The 16,578-nt window shown below is 54.1% G+C and overlaps 1 protein-coding gene across 3 annotated transcripts in view; it reads right to left on the reverse strand.

The window, feature by feature from the left end:
- The window catches only part of TBXAS1 (thromboxane A synthase 1), a 196,494-nt gene that overhangs the window by 68,310 nt on the left and 111,606 nt on the right, over positions 1–16,578 (reverse strand). For all 3 annotated transcript variants that reach the window (XM_070071414.1, XM_070071415.1, XM_051835662.2), the window contains exon 5: positions 6,286–6,402. In XM_070071414.1, coding sequence (XP_069927515.1) covers positions 6,286–6,402 — 117 coding nt within the window. The remainder of the gene's footprint in view (positions 1–6,285; positions 6,403–16,578) is intronic.

Raw genomic sequence — 16,578 nt, forward strand, 5'->3', positions numbered from 1 at the left:
AAAGTCTACGCATGCCGCTGGTTTTCTCAGAAAGGTAAAACAGATTCCTTAAAGTGCTCTAGACGGTGGCCAACAGGTGAAAAATGACTCCCAGCTAATGAAACTTACCGCTCCCGCTCCTACTCCACCACTGCTGCGAGCCACCCAGATATTAAAAACAGCCACGACTCATTGCTATGCAGAACGTCCTGCTGATAAGTGTCAGCTCTGGCCGTCCAGGTGAAAATCAAGTGTCGCCTCTCGTAAGTCAGTGACGCCCGTCGACAGTCGTGACCAATCGGAACCCACCTCGAGGAGCAGGAGGAGGCTGCTGGCGTTGCTAAGCGACGGCCGGGCTTTGAGGCCCTTCTAGATGCTCTTTTGGGTGTAACCAGCCACAAGCCCAGTGACATCAGGATGCTGGCAAAGGCGGGCGAAGTTCTCACCCAGGGTGGGGTACCCGCATGGAGGAGTGTGCTGCCTTTTAAATGCAAACGGAAAAAGGGACGTTTTGACCGGAATTTCAACAGTCCATCATTATCCCGATTTTAATTAGGAGATTAGGTGTCAGTGGAACACCACTGCGTGGCAGGATAACGGCCTCTTGCTGGTAGATAAATGCCCAGACACTCTGGAAAATGGGCAACTGGTCAGGCGGGGACAATGTGTTTTTGTACTGTGAGGTATTTATTACCGCAGCCACACTTGATTATAATGACTTTCATTTTTATTGTTCAGGAGGATTAAGAAATGAAAGCAAATATTAAAAATAGACTGCTGGAGGCCGGGCGGCCCCGAGGAAGCTGCTCGCTCTGGCACTATTGGCAAGCGGTGTTGTGCCTCAGAGCCCTGTGTGTGACTGGCACTGAACACAGCCGCGCACTTCTCACAGGCTGGCCCTAGCGACTGAGAGTTTTGAAAATTGTAGTCATTCTTGAGCGACACGTCTTCTCCACGGCAGGAAAGGCCCCCGGGGGCAACGGCCACATCTGCCTCCACCTTTAGGAGCCGCACATCACTGGGTGCCTTCCTGACGGCACACACCCGAGTGCAAAGTGGAGCACTGGGCGGAGAGCCCCGCTCAGCGCCTGCTCCCCGCCAGCCTCCCCCACTGGTCTGGTTTTCTCTGCACGGGGTGACAATGACGTCCTCCCGCGCTCCCTGTAGAGCTGCCTGGTCTCCACCATCAGCTCTCAGTTATGTGACTGAGCGGGGACATGCCCATCACTCATCCTGGGCCTGGGGGATGGGGGATATATGAGCTGCCATATTGGTCCACCCAACCTGGAGCTTGCCTTCTGCTCCAGACTCTGGGAGATGGGGGTCCCCCCAGAAGTCACCCGCAAAGGCTTAGGTCCTGTGGCCCTGTTTCTCCCAAGGGCCCTGTAGCTACTCTTGTTTTCACCTTTTGAGGATGGTTTCGAGCCCAGAATTAAAAAGGTCAGTGGATTTATTTACGGCAGCCTGGCCCAAGCCTGCGGTATGCTAACTCCCCGAGAAGATGGTTTCAGTATTTCACCAGATGCACTTGACCCTGGGGGCCTGTCGGTCATTGTCAATCCTTTTCCTTGGAGGTAATCCACAGCCTGAGGTGCATCATCCCGAGCACACTCCGGATGCCTCTTCTCCTCAGTGTGCTCTCATTCTTGCTCACACAGAAAGCCACCTGCCAGTTCTGTGCTAACTTACACGATCCTAGAGGAGTCTCAGGAAGTTATCCTATTGGTTTAATATTTGTCAACCCAGAAGAGCTTAGAGGAACCCACGAATGTATAGATTTCACTGTGTTCTCTCTCCTTCAGATGAGTTATAAAATGTAAAAATAAAACCAGGGCTAATTGGGCCCCCAGGGGATTCCATCATTTATATTTTCCCTCAGAGAAGTACTAATTTAGCATCACGAGTGTGTCCTGAAGTTAAATATATTTACTCCCCGATCTACAGTAAACTTGTACACAACCATGGGGTTATTCACTCATGGTCTTGGGTAAAGGACCTAGCACAAGACTATAAAAATCTAAATTTCCTGGTTGCCCCTTTAAAAACAGGAATCCTTTGGGGGAATGGAGTGGCAGGTTAAAAAAACATAATGTGACCGGCGCCGCGGCTCACTAGGCTAATCCTCCGCCTTGCGGCACCGGTACACCGGGTTCTAGTCCCGGTCAGGGCGCCGGATTCTGTCCTGGTTGCCCCTCTTCCAGGCCAGCTCTCTGCTGTGGCCAGGGAGTGCAGTGGAGGATGGCCCAGGTGCTTGGGCCCTGCACCCCATGGGAGACCAGGAGAAGCACCTGGCTCCTGCCATCGGATCAGCGCGGTGCGCCGGCCGCAGCGCACTGGCTGTGGCGGCCATTGGAGGGTGAACCAATGGCAAAGGAAGACCTTTCTCTCTGTCTCTCTCACTGTCCACTCTGCCTGTCAAAAAAAAAAACAAACAAACAAACAAACAAAAAAACCCATAATGTATGTGAGCAAAATCGACATTTTGAGATTTGATTATTATTTAATTATCATCATTATTTATTATTTGATTTTTATTGACAGCCCTTGTGTCTACTCTTAAGAAATAGTGTTTTTTCTTCTTACTACTTGAATTCTTTACTTAGTGGAGGGCTAAGTTTATGATTATAAAATAAACTGAAAGTATGTCGTTATAAAAATTAAATGAAAAATAAGAAAGGAAGGGGGGGGGAGCGTGGGTGAGAGGGAGAGCCGGGTGGGAAGTAACACCATGCTCCTAAATCTGTGTAAAATTCATGAAATTTCTTTACCTTATGTAAATTTAAAAATTGAAAAACATTTTCCCTCACAAAAATATCAGATTTTTTAGATATATTTATTTGAAAGGCAGAGTTACAGAGAGAGGAGGAGGAGGAGGAGGGAGGGAGGGAGGGAGAGAGAGAGAGAGAGAGAGAGAGAGAGATCTTCTATCCACTGGTTCACTCCCCAGATGGCTGCAATGGCCAGGTCTAGGCCAGGCCGAAACCTAGAACTCCATCCTGGTCTCCCAAGTCGGTGGCAGGGGCCCAAGCACTTGGGCCATCTTCTGCTTTTCCAGGGGTGTTAGCAGGGAGCTGGATGGGAAGTGGAGCAGCCGGGACTTCAGCTGGTGCTCACGTGGGATGCTGGCACTGAAGGTGGCGGCTTCACCCGCTGTGGCACCATGCTGGCCCCAACCAGTTGTTTTCTTAGAAATGCTCGGGAATTATTAAAATAAAGCCCGAAACTTTCCTGTCATGGATGATGATTCTGATGGTCCCTTCTTCCTGAACTGGGGCTGTGACAATCAGGCACTGGCTTTCAACGGTGACGTGTGTCTGTGGTGAGACTTCAGCCCCACATAAATTTTATTGTAAAGAAACATCGACTTCATGATACAATGCTAATTTAACATTTTATATACGAATTCATTAGGGAGGGGGAAAGAGAGGGAGACAGAGAAAGACAGAGAGAGAGTTCCCATCTGCTAGTTTACCCCCCACATGCCTGCAGTGGGCTGGGCTGAGGCCAAAGCCAGGATGTGGGAACTGGGAACTCAACCCAGATCTGTCATGTGGGTGGCAGGAACCCAACACTGTGGCTTCCCAGGATCTGCACCGGCAGGAGTCAGGAGCCGGGCTGGAAACTGAGACCAGCATGCAGGGTCTTAACTCCTGGCTAAATACCTGCTCCTACAATGCAGATTCTAAAGCGAGTTTCAAGCATTGTTGACTGGGGCAGCCTAATAGCCATATACATAAAAAGTGGATAAATATCCACCTAAAGAAAAGCAGTGCCAGGGACAGCTGTTGAATATTAGTGATGTTTAAGACACAGGTAGACAAAGACTGGAGCTGCCACGGTTAAAAGGAAAAACCTCAGAATTCCAAAGGAAAACAAGCCTTCATTGCAAGAATCAACTCTGCAGTCTGATAACAGAAGTCCGGAAGCTACTTGGGAATTCAGAAAGGACGGGGAGTTGGATGGTTCAAAGCTATTTCTTGGAAAACCAACTCAGGGACATGCAGCCGAGCACTGCGGCTCCGAATTTCTGAGCTGTCTCCATGTCTCAGTCTCTGTGTCTTCGGTACCTACTTTTTCTGTTTTTCGAGGATACTCTTGTTACTCTAAAAGCCAACAGTTTGATACATCATTTTACTTTATTTTGACAAAGCAGTTCACGAGTTAAATAAAACTTTCCTCCTTTCTCATTTTTCTTTTTTTAAGATTTATTCTATTTACTTGAAAGGCAGAGTGACGGAGAGAGATCTTCCGTGGGCTGGTTCACTCCCCAAATGGCCGCAACAGCCAGGGCTGGGCCAGACCCAAGCAGGAGCCAGCAGCTCCATCCTGGAGCGGGAGCCCGGGCCCGGGTACTCCGCCTTCCTGGGGGCATCAGCCGGAGCTGGACCGGAAGCCGCGCAGCGGGGACTCTGCTCTGGGCCCCCGCACGCAGGAGGCAGCTTGACCCCCAGGCTGAGCCTCCCGGCAGGTGCGGGTGCGCCCCTCCTCCTGCTCCTTCGCGGGGAGCCCTCAGCGCCTCCGACCCAGGCTGCGCCCCACACCAAGCAGCGGAGTCGGGACTCCCCGGTGCGGGCCCGGCAGCCGCAGGTGCGGGCCCCGCAGCAGCAGGTGTGCGGTGTCTCCAGGCTGAGGGGCGGGGAGAGAACGGAGCATGCGCGGGCAGCCACGGCCGCCAGCCCGGTGACCAACTCGGGTTTGGCTCCACACCTCGGCCAAGGTAGGGCAGTTGCTTCCGACCCCGCGGGAGCGCCGCTCCCTTACCTCAGGGCCCCGGGCGGCCGCTGGTGAGGGGAGAAGCCGCCCCATGGAGGCGTGTGCAGGATTCGAACCTGGCGCACAGCCTGTGTGCCTCAGTCTCCTCGTCTGTAGAATGGGGGTGCTCGCGGCGAAGTCAGCCTGTGACCAGGCAGGACGGCTCCGCGGGCGCCCGGCCGGCCCGTGAGGGGAGCTCGCGCTGCACACGCAGGCTGGGCCGTGGGGGCACGGAGAGGCTCCCGAGGGAGCCCCTCGAGGACTTACCTGCTCGCGGGAGCGCCCTGTGGTGAGCTCGGAGCGGCTTGCTTTCACTACCCGGGCCTGCGGAGCCCTGCGTTTTGGGGCCAGGCTTTGGAGACTCCCCTTAGAGCAACCCCTTAGAAGGCTGCTCCCCGGGTTCTAGGGGTTCTAGTCCCGGTCGGGGTGCCAGATTCCGTCCCGGTTGCCCCTCTTCCAGGCCAGCTCTCTGCTGTGGCCCGGGAAGGCAGTGGAGGATGGCCTGAGTGTCTGGGCCCTGCACCCCATGGGAGACCAGGAGAAGCACCTGGCTCCTGGCTTCGTATGGGCACAACTCCAGCCATAGCGGCCATTTGGGGGGTGAACCAACGGAAGGAAGACCTTTCTCTCTGTCTCTCTGTCTCGCTGTCTAACTCTGCCTGTCAAAAAAAAAAAAAAAAAAAGAGGCTGCTCGGGTTTGCAGCATTCAGGTGTGCGAGGCACAGCCCGGGGGGGGGGGGGGGTGCACAAGCAGCCGCTGAGAGCCCAGCGGTCAGGGGCAGGCACAGCCCGGTGGGGGGGGGCGCAAGCAGCCGCTGAGAGCCCAGTGGTCAGGGGCAGGCACAGCCCGGTCGGGGGCACAAGCAGCCGCTGAGAGCCCAGTGGTCAGGGGCAGGCACAGCCCGGTGGGGGGGGCACAAGCAGCCGCTGAGAGCCCAGTGGTCAGGGGCAGGCACAGCCCGGTGGGGGGGGGGGCGGCGGCACAAGCAGCCACTTGGGAGGAGGCTGAAAGGGGTCAAGACTGGGCCACTGGGGCAGGAAGGGAGGGGGCCCAGGCTGGGAAGAGCTGGCCGCTCTCCTGGGTCGGCCTAGGCCTAGACATGGGCAAGACCCGCCCCTCTCCTCCACAATAATCCACGACCGACGGCGCTTCCCCCAGACTCGCCAGGATTTCTAGGGTGCCAGGTGCCATCGTCTGTTCTCAGCTCCCCGCCATGAGAAGTGAGGCTCGCCGCGCAGAGACGGCGCCTGCACCGGGGAGGCATTAGAAGCCCAGACTCGCAGGCCCCCCTCCCCCAGTGCCCGGATCAGAAGCGCGTTTCAACAGGACCGCAGAGGGTCCGCGGCACAGGGCAGCGTGGCAGTGCCCCTGCAGCTTTCTCCCGGGGCCGGCGCCAGTGCCTGCAGCCCCTGTCGGCTCGGGGAGCCTGGACGTGCGGGAGAGGTTTGAAGGCCCGGCGGATTGCCGCCCGGGGAAGCGGCGCACCTAGGGCAAGTGAATCTGGCTGTGGAGAGCAACAGAGCGGCCTGGAGAGAGCAGTCTCTGTGTCTTACCTCGTTCAGCCTCTCGGGGTGGAGAGCCGCAGTCAGCACACCCCTGACCTCTTCCCACCGCTTGTCCCGCAAGAACAGAGCGCTGTCAGCCACCAGCTTGGGCTCCAGCCCGGAGGCCTGTGGGTAGCAAACACAGGGTTAGGGCACAGCGGACAAGACCCACCTCTGATCTACAGGGCGGCTGAGGCCCGGGGCGGCAGATGGGTGGGCTCCGCAGGCCCTGCCCCCTGTCACCGTGTGGCCGGCGTCACGGGAACAGCGCAGGGGCCTCTGCCCTGCAGTCCCTCACCGAGGGTCGCGTCCCCGGTTCAGAGGGTCACATCTGAACGCTGCGGCAGGGCTTTGGCTGGCTGGATTGGTGAGGGCGGGCCCGGAGCCGACAGGCGCGGGTGTCTGGGCCCTTGGTGTGTGGGGAGTGGGTAAGGGGTCTGTGAGAAGCGCGTCCCGGGACAGCTGCTTCCAGGACACCTGTGGCAGTGTTCCTTTCTCAGCCAGCACAGGTTTGTGTGTTATGGGCTGAAGTGTGCATCACGTGTTGAAGTCCTGACTCCGGAGCCTCTGGGACCGTGCTTGGGGGCAGGGCTGTTAACAGGAATAAAGGATCAGGGATGTCGTCCAGGTGGGCCTTAGTCCAACACAGCTGGTATCCTGTAAGGAGAGAGGAGGGGGCCAGCGTGTGGCATAGTGGGTTAGGCCACCACCTGCGACACCAGCATCCCGTATGGGCGCCGGTTCAAGCCCCGGCTGCCCCACTTCTGCTCCAGCTGCCCGCTCATGGCCTGGGGAAGCAGTGGGAGATGCTTCAGGTGCTTGAGTTCCTGCCGCCCACCTGGGAGACCCCGCTGACGCTCCTGGCCGTTTGGGGAGTGAACCGAGGGGATGGAAGGTCGATCTCTCTCCCCCTCTCTGTTTCTCCTTCTCTCTCTGTAACTCTGCGTTTCAAAAACTTAAATCTTTCTTTTTTTAAAAAAAAGAAGAAGTGGAGATTGGAACACAGCCCTGCACTGAGCAAAGACGGCATGAAGGCCCCTGGAGAAGCCAGCTGTCTGCAGGGGAGAAGCCTCGCGTGGCAGCCCTGCCGACACCCGGACCTGGGTGGCCCGCCTCCCGCACTGAGAGAACTTCTCTGGTTGCAGGCCCCGTCCGTGGCCTGTGCAGCTGCTCTGAGCCCTCCGGTCACGGTTCAGACTGCTGTGGCCCTCGTGGGGTTGACAGCCTGGAGGAGGTGGAGTCGGCCTGGGGACGCACCGATGCCCTTTCGGCTGGTGGGAAGGTGAGTGTCCTGGAGGGGGCGGGGCGGGGGGGGTGGTGGTCCGCAGGCGCTGGAGCTGAGCCTGGGCCCTGCAAAGATGTCCACAGCTGCCGCCTCGCTTCTTCCCGGGCTGTCTGTTCCCCGCTCTGCCAGCTCTCCCGAGTGGTCAGAAACGGGCCCTGGCGCCAGGGCTGCAGGGCGAGGGGAGCCGAGGCCCGGAGAGCGAGCATGTGGGAGTCACGTGGGCTGTGCGGTTGCGCTATTTCTTTTCACGGTTTTAATTATAGTTGAAACATGAAGCCAGCCATCATAATTCAAAAGCCTTGTAAAAACTCCTATTTAGAGGAAAATTATAATTTTCTGATAAAATATGAACACTCAAAATAAGCCATAAAACATAACTGCGAAGTGTCTGGGGAGGATTTAATTATATATTAGAATCAAGCTGCTGGGAGATTTTTCTGCCGAGGAATACCTCTCTATATTTAGAATGAAATTATTTAGGAGTGCCATGGCCACTAAATTATGGTTTTATGGAATTTTTGGAACATAATCCGTTTGTTTAGGTTCCAGAGTCAAAGGAGAAAATCACACTTTGTGCGGCTTTATCGGGCAGCAAAGCCCAGCCCTGCGCCTTGCTGCCGAGCGTTTCAGCGGCAGGAAAGTGGGGTGGTGGTCTGTGGGGTTCTGATGAGGAGGAGGAAGTGGCAGGGGAGAGGCAAGACTGGCTGGGTTCTGCATCTCTCCTTAAGACCAGGGACTCTGTTCACGCCGTGCTGTGCCTCGCACCTTAGGGATAAGGCCTGCCCTCCATGCGTTGTGTCAGCGTGACCCTGTACCCCCCCCCAGCCATAGACCCCTCTCCCGTCCACCTAGAAGTGTCCCTAGAATTTGCTGTTTTTTGGTGGCAAACTTCAAGGGCGTCGGTTAGAGTAACGTCTTCCCTTCTAGGTGTCAGAAGAGCCCGTCCCCGCACGTTTCTTGGTGAGAGTTACGCAGCAATGCCTTCGCGCAGGGGAGTTTTGCCAAAGCAGTGAGGCCCGACTCTGATGGATCTGGGCGTGTTGGGCGGGAGGGGGCTCTGGGCTGGGAGCAGGGCAGCAGGGCTCCCCAGCCCAGTCCTGTGCCACAGACGCGCCTCCTGCACCTCTCTGGCCAGGAGTTTGCACACTGCGAGCTGAAACTAGTGCAAAATCAATGCAGTGAGTGGCAACCAGCGTTCAGTAGAGCGAGAACAAGAACTAGGATAGAAAATGCAGAGGGCGTTCCACGAAGCAAGGGTGTTTTGTTGTTGAACTTGTTCTAGATGGGGTTGTGCGTGTGTGTGTGTGTGTGTGTGCGCGCGCGTGCCTGCACGTCAGCATGTTCTGTGTCCAGACCAAAAGTGTGGTTCTCACTGTAGATCAGCCAGAGAAGTTTGAGGAACCTGTTCTACCCCAGACCCCGCCTGGCGGCTGTCCTTTGCCTCAGCTGAAATCCTGCGCCCAGCCGCGGCGCTGACCTCTCATCAGTCAGCCTGTGCATCGCCAGCCGTCGACCTGGCTGAGGGCCCCATGGGCTCGGCCCCTCCTGACTGCCCTGCCCGCAGCCTCCCGCACCTCTGCTTTCCCCAGCCGTGGGCGCTGGTTCCTCCGAGAGCACAGCTGCACCCTGTCCCGTGGGTTTTCCTTACAGACCCCCTGACTTGTCCAGGTGGCCAGGCCCCGCCCCCTTCTGAGTGCAGCGCGAAGCCTGCAGCCTGAAGGAGCTCTTACACCCCAGTGCTTGAGACAAGGCGAGGGGCCGTGTGGCACGGGCTGTCTTTCGTTTCCTACCCTGGGCTTTGCAGGACAGTGAGGTAGGAGGAGCATTGTCCCCAGAGCCATACCCCTGGTTCAAGTCTTGGGGCTTTGTGTGACCTTTAGAACTCCCCTCCCTGGCCTCAGGCTCCGCCTCTGACAGTGGAGATAGAGGTGCCTCTCAGGGTGGCCGTGAGGCTTCCCTCAGAGTGCTTGTCGCAGGCCTGGCAAGTGCTGGCCCTGACTCGGAGCCGGGGTTCAGGCCGTGAGGCACACGGAGCCCGCCGCCTGGTAGGAGGCAGACGTCAGCTGTACGGGAGAGCGGGGTGTGGCATGGTGCGCCAGGGGAGCGGCAGTCAGCATCGGCGAGTTTGAGCAAAGCCTCGGAGGAGCTGGGAGGGAGAGTCAAGTCCCAGGCAGGGGACCATTACCGCAAAGATGCTGAGGCGTGGGGCTGGAGGGGAATGCAGAGGGAGGTCGGGGAAGTCAGGAGAGGGGCGGGTGGAGGCCCTCCGGGGCCTGGTCGGACTGCGGCTCCGAGTGAGGGGAAGCCATGGCGGAATCGTTTGCTTGTGTTTGGACATGAGAAGCCGCTGGTTCACTCCCCAAAGCTGGGGCTGAAACCAGGAGCCAGGAGCTCTGTCCAGACCCTCGCGTGCATAGCAGGGACCCAGGGACTCGGGCCATCGCCTGCTGCCCCACATGCACAGTAGAGGGCCCTGGACTTGGAGGTGGCGCTAGGGCTTGAAGTCAGGCATTCTGGCGTGGGACGCATGTGTTCCAAGCTGCTGCTCTAAATATCTGCACTAGGGTTGGAGTGGAAGTGTGACTCCAGCTGACTTCTGTTTTAGGCAATCGCTCTGCTTTGGTGTTAAGAAGAGACTGGGGGAGCCAGGATGGAGGCAGGGAGAACCATTATGAGGGAGAGGACGGTGGCAGCCCAGCAAGGGGTCAGACCTGGGATGCTTTGGGAGGCAGAGTCTTGGATTTCCAGATCACTGGGTGTGGGGTCGGCGGGAGCCCGGAGTCGAGGGTGACTCCTAGAATTTTTCAGTGAGTGAGATGATTCACTGAGCTCATGTATTTCAAGCATTCAGAGCGGTCCCAGGAACACGGTGACCCTGTCGGCGCCTCGACCAGGCCATCCCCTCTCCAGGAGCTCCTTCTCCTCTTGAGCTCTTTCCTCTCCCCCCTTCCCCCTTGCCTGTCCATTCAGAACACGGCCGAGAGGACGGTCTCTGGAGGACCCTCGTGTGACTGCACGCGTGGCGAAGCCCCTGTACAATAACACCTTAGTCCACTTAAAAAAGAAAGTGCACCGGGGTCAGTGCAGCTTCAGGGACAAATGCTGCCACGGTGACCTCGCTCTTCCCTGGTGGAGGGTGGTTCTCTCTATGTGGGAGGCAAAGCGTTTTATGTTGGCCGAGGACATTCTTATGGGCAAAGAGAAGCCAGGGGTTGGTAAGGAATTCCGCTGGGTGATTTCCTGGCCGGTCAAACAACCAAACACAGAACTCTATCAATCTGGAATCAAATGGAGAACCGCAGGCCTCTACACTTAGCTCAGTAGAATTGAACATTCTGTTATTACTTTCATAATTACTGTTTGTAGAAATCACAGTCAAAAAGATTGATGTTTATGGAATCGCAATTGAACATTTATCTGGAACATCTCCTGGGACAGCATAAGCTGATCCCAAACCTGACAAAGACGAGAAAGAACTTACAGGTGGGGGGCCTGCTCTGTGGTTTAGTGGGTAAAGCTGTCGGTATCCCATGTGGGTGCTGGTTTGAGTCCCTACTGCACCTCTTCCAGTCCAGCTCTCTGCCATGGCTTGGGAAAGCAGTAGAAGATGGCCCAAGTCCTTGGGCCCCTGCACCCATGTGGGAGACCTGGAAGAAGCTCCTGGCTCCTGGCTTTGGATCGGCACAGCTCTGGCCATTGTGGCCATCTGGGGAGTGAACCAGCAGATGAAGACCGGCCGACCTCCCTCTCTCCCTCCCTCTCCCCTCTCACCCCTCCCCCGTACCTCTGCCTTTCAAAAAAATTTTTTTTAAAAAGGGAACTTATAGGTGGATATTTCTCACAAGCACAGATGTAAAGTCCTAAACAGAATAGCACTAATAGAATACACTGCTATATGAAAGGAAGAATTCATCAAGAGCAGGTGGGACTCACTCCAGAGGTGCATCCTCTGAGACTCAGTGGAACTGGCTGCATGAACATCTCAACAAATGCAGAAAAGGTCCGTTGAAATTTGATGCATCTGGGCCGGCGCCGCGGCTCACTAGGCTAATCCTCCACCTTGCGGCGCCGGCACACCGGGTTCTAGTCGCGGTCGGGGCCCCGGATTCTGTCCCGGCTGCCCCTCTTCCAGGCCAGCTCTCTGCTGTGGCCCGGGAGTGCAGTGGAGGATGGCCCAAGTGCTTGGGCCCTGCACCCCATGGGAGACCAGTAGAAGAACCTGGCTCCTGCCATCGGATCAGCGCGGTGCGCCAGCCGCAGCGTGCTGGCCACAGCGGCCATTGGAGGGTGAACCAACGGCAAAAGGAAGACCTCTCTCTCTCTCTCTCTCTCTCTCTCTTTCTCTCTCTGTACACTCTGCCTGTCAAAAAAAATTTTAAAAAAAGAAAAGAAATTTGATGCATCTGTGGCGACAGCTCTCAATGGATAAGGGCCTTCTCACCCTGATGAATGCCGCTTACCAAAGAAACTTGAGCTGATAACATGCTCAGTGGTGAAGTGCTCAATGCTCCCTGAGGCAGCAGGTCCACTGCCCCATTTCCGTGTGACATTGTAGAGTGTGATAAGGCAAGGAAAATGAAATATATAAGAACTGGAATGGAGGAAGTAAAGTTGATTCTGTTCATAGAAGACACACTTTTATAACAGAAAATCCAGGAAATAGCTACAAGTAAGCCGTTAGAATGAATATTGTACTTCCTGGACTGTTGAATGCAGGTTTGATACACAAGCAACTATTTCGTTTCTGCATAGGGGCAGCAAACAACAGGAAAGTGAAAATTAAAAAGTACAATTTACAAAAATTGCAAAGCTATCAAATACCTAGAGACAAGTTTAACAAAGGATATACAAGGCCTCTCTGCTGAACCTGCCAAACATTGCTAAGATAGATTTTAGAAGAGCAAAATAGGCAGAGTGCATGTTCATGGTTTGGAAGACTCCCTGTTATTAAGATGTCATTCTTCAAAAATCGACAGGCTGACTCTAACATAAAAGTGGGACCAAAGAACCCGGAGCAACCAGGAGAAATTGCACTGCCATCTTTCAAGATTTATTATAAAGCTGTAATTTTTAAGGGAGTATCGTATTGGTACAAAGATAAGCAAGTAGAACAACAGAGCAGAATAGAGAGCCCAGAAGCAGATATGTACATATTGTCTGTGACCTCTTGATTTATGACAAAGGTGCTGTTTAATTCAGTGGGGAAAGAGTATTCTTTTTAATGAATGCTCCTGTGGCATTTGGATATCAAAAGCAAACAAAAAATGAATCTTGAGGTTAGTTGGAGATGGGTCCTGGTCTCAATAGCAAATGGTAATATAATAAAACTTCTAGAATATCTTTGTGACCTTAGAAGTAGCCAAGACTTCTTAAACATAGTAACAAAAGCAATATTGTGAAAAAAATTTTTGATAGAGGGGACTTTATTAACAAGGGGTATCTATATATACAGATGTATAGATTTATATTTTATTTGAGAGGTAGAGTTAGAGAGGAAGAAACAGAGAGAAAGGTCTTCCATCTGTTGATTCACTCCCGAAGTGGCAGCAATGGCTGAAGCTGAGTGGAACCGGAGCCATAAGCCTGGAGTTTCTTCCAGGCCTCCCATGTGGGTGCAAGGGCCCAGACACTTAGGCCATCTTCCACTTTTTTTCCCAGGCCATACACAGAGAGCTGGATTGGAAGAGGAGCATCCAGGACACAAACCGGCACCCGTATGGGATGCCAGTGCAGCAGGCAGAGGCTTGATCTACTATGTCACAGTACAAGCCCCCAATAAGGATATATTTAAGAAAGTGAGCCGGGATGGGCATTGGCCTGGCTGTTAAATTTCTGATTGAAACTCCCACGTCACATATTGAAGTGCCTGGATTTGAGTCCAAGCTTTGCTTCTGATTCCAGTTTCTCGCTAATGCACACCATGGGAGGTAGCAGATGATGGCCCAAGTACTTGGGTCCCTGTCGCCCACATGGCATGTCTGGGTTGAGTTCCTGACTCCTGGCTTTGGCCTACCCCAGCTCTGGCAATTGCAGTCCTTTGGGGAGCGAACCCACAGATGGAAGCTCTTTCTCATAAAATAAATATATAGAAATTTTTACAAAAGTGAGCACACCAACCAAAGACTGGGGGAAGATACCCACAGTGAACTTACGTGACAAAAGACTTACAAAGACCTAAGAAGAACGACAATAAATCCACCAGAAAAATCAGATACCTTTTAAAAAAATTGGCACAGACTTAACAGGCACATCACATGGAGGATGTGCGAATGGCCAGTGAGCACACGAGGAGCGGCTTAGCGTCTGTACCCACCCGACAGCGTATATTAAGAGCACAGTGAACTACCACTTCTTCCTCGCCACCAGCAGAGTGACATAAAACTCAGAGCAGTGACAAGATGGTGTTTGGCTGAGATGCAGAACAACTAGAACTCTGTGTCAGTACCACTGGGAGTCTAGCGAGGCTCGGTCTCTTCGGAGAACAGCAGCTTGGCAGCTTGCACAAAAGCCCAGTACGCACCTGCCCCTGTGACCTAGCGTTCCGCGCCCGGGAACATGCCCCAAGGAGCACTCTCAGTATGTTCATGTCAACGTGATTCACAGTCTTGCAAAACTGGAAATAGTCTGAACGTGTGACAGTAGAGGAGCAAATTCTGATACTTTATACATTAGACTATTAGCAATAAAAAGTGAGCTATATTCATTTTAATGTGGGATGTGGGTGAATCTCACAAGACACTGGGTTGAACAAAAGGCGGCAGAACGAAAGGACTTGTACTCCAAGTTTCCGTTTACATGAAGTTCAAGAGCAGGGAGAACAAATCGTTAGTGGCTGTGACCAGAGGAATGCCTGCTCTGGTGGTGGGAAGCTTGACTGGGAAAGAGGCGTGAGGGACCTCTGGGGTGCTGAGAGTGTGCTGCGTTTGAGCTGGGTGGTGGTCCCCTTGGTGCATACGTGTACAAACACACTGAGCTCGACACTCCAGGCTTGTGTGTGGAGGCAATCTCAATTTTTAAAATACTTTAACAACCCTAAGGGGCCGACTCCGTGGTGCAGTAGGTTAGTCCTCCACCTGTGGTGCCGGCATCCCATATGGGCGCCAGTTCTAGTCCTGGCTGCCCCACTTCATGTCCAGCTCTCTGCTGTGGCCTGGGAAAGCAGTGGAAAATGGCCTGAGTCCTTGGGCCCCTCCACCCACGTGGGAGACTGGGAGGAAGCACCTGGCTCCTGGCTTTGGATCAGCACAGCTCTGGCTGTTGCGGCCATCTGGGGAGTGAACCAGATGAACCAACGGAAGGAAGACCTTTCTCTCTGTCTCTCCTTCTCACTGTCTGTAACTCTACCTCTCAAATAAATAAATAAATCTTTAAAAAAAAAAAACCCTAAGCATTTAATCTGGACATATTTGAATGCTGGATAAACAACAAGATGAAAATCAATAGATAATAACTATAAAGCTTCATATTTAGATTAAAAATGTTGTTTAGAGCCTGGAATTGAAGAAATCTGACCTGCGACAATTCACATTTCAAAGACATGGAACCCTTACTGACCACGAGCTTGCTGGGCCACGTTGGGCCGTCATCACCAGGAGTCGAGGACACCTGGCCGACCGTGCTGGTGGGAGCAGCCTCCAGCCTCGGGGAAGAGTCCTGCTGGGATGTGTGATGGGGTCAGACCTTGCTATCCAGGGGATAGCATCAGCCATGCACCGTATTTTAGAGGGATGTGAAGACTCGTCAGGGTATCATCTGTCAGGAATCCGTCGACAGGTTTCACCAGGGTTTCCTCCTGTTTCCACGAGTCTGGGTCTCCCCACTTTGATGATTGCATGTCGAGGGTGGGTTGCGGTTTCTCCCTCGTGGTTCCTGTTAGTCTCCTTGATTTGGGGTCATCACTCATGCTTCCGTTGCATCCCTGACTGACATTTCATTTCATGTGAATTCTCAATAGGAGTGTGTCTTCTTCAGTGAGTGGTCCCTGTCTGGAGTCCACAGGCCTTTGTCCCCCGCTCCCCCGTGAGGCAGGGAGGGAAAGGCGGGCAGAGTAAGTGGAGAGTTGCTGGAGAGGAGGGTGGGCGGTAAGGAGACAGGAGCTGGAGGCTGTGGAGTCTGCCTCTGCTGATGAGGGACGAGGCTCGTGCTGGCAGCGGGAGGACAGGAGCCCAGCCCAAGGCCCCCTTTGTCTTTCCTTGCTCGGGTCCTGTGCTCACGCTCTGAATGTGTAGGAAGATGAGTGGGAGGACGCGGATGAACACCAGGACTGAATTCATGGAGGCTCCTGTCTCCAGCCCTCCCTGGGGTCATGTAGCTGATGGCTGCCGTCTACAACACGGGCTGGCCAAGGCCTTGGAAGTCTGTGGCTCCACTGCAGCAGGCAAGATCTCTATGGGTTTGCTACGTTTTATGTTTAGGGGTTTTGCAAGATCAGCTGTGAGTGGTGTCTGTTACCCAGTTAGGGACATTCATGGTGCAGCTATTCTGTGTGCACCGAAAACTAGGCCAGCCCTGGAACTGCCAGGACAGACGGTGGATGGAGCTCATGGTTCGCTTGGAGTGTGAGAGTGACGTGGTTTAGCATCATCGTTTGTCAGCATTACAGCTAACAAGTGCTTTTCGCCTTGTCTTGCCAGCTCTTGGGTTTTCTCCAGTAATTGGGATTCACTGTCCTGAGAAGAAGCAATCGTTTGAGGCCTCCTGGCTCAACTGCTAAGGTTCTCTGGGACAGATGAGCCAGGTTGTCTTTTCAGTGAAGGTCTCACTTCTTACTAGGCCAGCTAAGCGTAATCTTTGAAGAATCACAGTCCCGAGGAGCAGTCATGAAAGAAAACCAGCACTCTGGCATTGTGTGCTCGCATGGGGAGAGCAGCATGTACTGAACACGGGACGGGCCAGCCCGGTGGTCCTCCGCCGGCCTGCGGTAGACACATGAGGACCTCTGGCTCTTCTCGGGAGTTGCAGGCTGCATTCCTTGCATTTTGGGCTATAGCTGAATGTGCATATTATTATGAGAAAGG

This window comes from Oryctolagus cuniculus, chromosome 3, assembly GCF_964237555.1.
Source record: "Oryctolagus cuniculus chromosome 3, mOryCun1.1, whole genome shotgun sequence".
Classification (NCBI taxonomy): domain Eukaryota; kingdom Metazoa; phylum Chordata; class Mammalia; order Lagomorpha; family Leporidae; genus Oryctolagus; species Oryctolagus cuniculus.